The sequence below is a fragment of the Limulus polyphemus genome, unplaced genomic scaffold (assembly GCF_000517525.1).
Source record: "Limulus polyphemus unplaced genomic scaffold, Limulus_polyphemus-2.1.2 Scaffold3773, whole genome shotgun sequence".
NCBI lineage: Eukaryota > Metazoa > Arthropoda > Merostomata > Xiphosura > Limulidae > Limulus > Limulus polyphemus.
This window is the reverse complement of record NW_013669383.1, coordinates 10,601-13,516: the sequence shown is the minus strand read 5'-3', so window position 1 is coordinate 13,516 and position 2,916 is coordinate 10,601. Positions and strand designations below refer to the sequence as shown.

The following is a 2,916-nucleotide window of genomic DNA, read 5'->3' as shown; positions in this document are numbered from 1 at the left end:
GCTGGTCATCACCACCCACCGCCAACTCTTGGGCTACTCTTATACCAACGAATAGTGGGATTGACGGACACATTATAACACCCCCACTGCTGAAAGAGCGAGCATGTTTGGTATGACGGGGATTCGAACCCGCGAATCGCAGATTGCGAGTCGAACGCCCTAGCCAGAAATTTAAGTTAAACTCTAACTAGTTGAATAATTTGTGAGACAACGGCAGATTCTAACCTATTCTCAGTAGAATCTGCCGTTGTCTCACAAACTATTCAACTAGTTAGAGTTTAAACTTGGTATGTAACGAAGATACACATTATTCACCGTATTTAGATTTTGTGTCTATTCTCAGCACAAAATCTAAATACGGTGAATAATTTGTATCTTCGTTACATACCAAGTTTAAACTCTAACTAGTTGAATAGTTCGTGAGACAACGGCAGATTCTACTGAGAATAGGCACAAAATCTAAATACGGTGAATAATTTGTATCTTCGTTACATACCAAGTTTAATGACATCTCCTCGGAGAGAGCCTGAGTAAAACATTTTAAACTTTACCTCAAATACTTACTATTTATACAGCAACTCTTGTATAGTTGGGAAGCCAACATTTGTTAACGTACCTTGCCCTCTCTCTCTCTTCACACTAATTTACTTTCTATTACTCTGTAATTATTTTAACGTTTTCTATAGTCTTCGAAACGCTAGGCTTAAACTAAGCCAATGGGTCAACAACTTTAGGCTCAGCTCTCTTCGAGATATTCTTTAAACATTTGGTAAAAAGATGAAAGATATATTATTTATCATTAAAAACACTACTAATAGACAGACAAAAACAAAATTTGTATCTACGTTCACATTCGATGAAACATGTACTCCACCCTTTTCAATAAGGTTATCAGTATAACTATACCAGCACAAGGTAAACAAAATGGGTGGTGTAATTTTGGGTGTTAAATATACGTTTAATAATAAGATTTTAGTTTTTAAGTATATAAAAGATGTCATTCGAATAAACCCAATTACAATCTTCGCACTCTGACCGCCTTTTGTTTTCTTTTTTTTTTACCTCACAACTGATGAGACTGATTTATTCATAGACAGCTTCAATAGTACAGGAAATTTGAATGCTTTAAAAGCTTTCTTTGTTTCCTTTTTTCTTTTCTTTTAAGGACGATGATCGACGTTTAGGAGGAATCAACCTGAGCCGTTATCAGGATCTCTTCGCGGAGTTCATAGGTAGTCCAGAATCTACAGTACCAGGAGTATATCTGTTTGGTCCTTTACCTGTGATTGAATAAATAGCGCGGTCCTATTCGCGAGCTCGTCCTTGTTGCCATTTCTCCCACAGGAAAAAAAATACGTACTGAATGTTTGATCTCCCTCACATTGTATTGTTTAATAATAATAATAATAAAGATTCCAACCGTAACAATTGGCAGTTTGTTTTCTCCACATGCTGGTGGATTTCTATGTTTCTTGTTGTTTATTGGCTAATATGTTAATTATCACCTTTTCTTCCTCCTATATCTTTATACAAGTATATATATTTAGATTAACTGATCCTCACAGATTGTCTATTCGTTAATATTTATGTATATTTCGTATAGTATAGTATAATTTGATGTAATGCTATTTTTCAATGTTCGCCAACATTAATAAGAATTTGACCAATTAAATGGAATTTAATATTTGATTGTTCTTTGTTATAATTTGTAGTACAACCAATATTATATTTAAAGTATATTTAGTAAAGTGTGGTATTATAAAATTCACCAAAATAACAAGTGGTTATTTGATGATTGACTGAAAATCGATTCTGCTGTAATCAAAGCATAATTTAATTAGGGCTTGAAAGGCAACAGATGATTCGGTAGTGAATTCTGAAGACCTGTGCTTTTGCTAAATACAGAAGTAGTTGTTTGTACAATTTTTGTATAAATGTTTTCATATTTAATAACAACGTATTCTTTATGGCAACTGCTTTAAGCTGTATTTCGTCAACTACTGGGAAAATACAACTGCGCCACCTAGTGGGACTCAGATGTACTGCTGTGTATTGTGTGTACGGTGATGTTCGTTTTTGCACGTTGTTGGTCGATGCTGTGATGAATAAAGTTGCTAAAGTTTGAAGTTATGTGTATTGTTGAGTGCGTATTAAATACATGGTTAACGGTTCGTTAAGGTTAGAAATAACTCCACCAAAGTAAAATCAACGTCTGATTGTGTTGCATTGGTTTAACTTGTGAAACAAAACAAACTATTCTGTTAAAACGAAAAACTTAAAAAATATTGATTGCGGTTTGTTTGAAAAAAAGTAGTAAACCATAAAGATACTTTTAACACGATAATTGTCTTTAATGATAACTACAGTGATCCAGCATAAAATAATTAATCACTATGTATCAACCAGACTGATGGTACGACAAGCATTAACCGTAATGGTCCTATTAAATTATTCAACTATATACTGAGGAGGTTCCTACACAAATTAATATTAAGCTCTGATCAAAACAAGCTTCCTACATGGATCATATCTAAAGATCAACTTGGTAACGAATATATAGCTAAGATCCTACAAAATTAATGTTAACCTCTGATCAAAACAAGCTTCCTACATGGATCATAACTAAAGATACATTCGGTAATGAATATATAAGGCTAAGAGCCTACAAAATTAATATCAACTCTGATCAAAACAAGTTTCCTACATGGATGATAACTAAAGATAAATTCGGTAATGAATATATAGCTAAGATCCTACAAAATTAATATTAACCTCTAATCAAAACAAGCTTCCTACATGGATCATAACTAAAGATAAATTCGGTAACGAATATATAGCTAACGAATTACACTTTTCTACATGTGCTACCTATTGATTATACTTCCCCTACTGATGAACTTAAACAAGGAACAAGCA

At 33.3% G+C, this 2,916-nt stretch overlaps 1 protein-coding gene across 1 annotated transcript in view; it reads left to right on the top strand.

The window, feature by feature from the left end:
- Positions 1-2,130, top strand: part of LOC106470016 (sarcoplasmic calcium-binding protein 1-like) — a 52,218-nt gene extending 50,088 nt beyond the window's left edge. The window contains exon 7 of the mRNA XM_013930537.2: positions 1,166-2,130. Within this exon, the coding sequence (XP_013785991.2) occupies positions 1,166-1,294 (129 nt within the window). The 3' untranslated portion in view covers positions 1,295-2,130. The remainder of the gene's footprint in view (positions 1-1,165) is intronic.
- Positions 2,131-2,916: the final 786 nt, after the last annotated feature.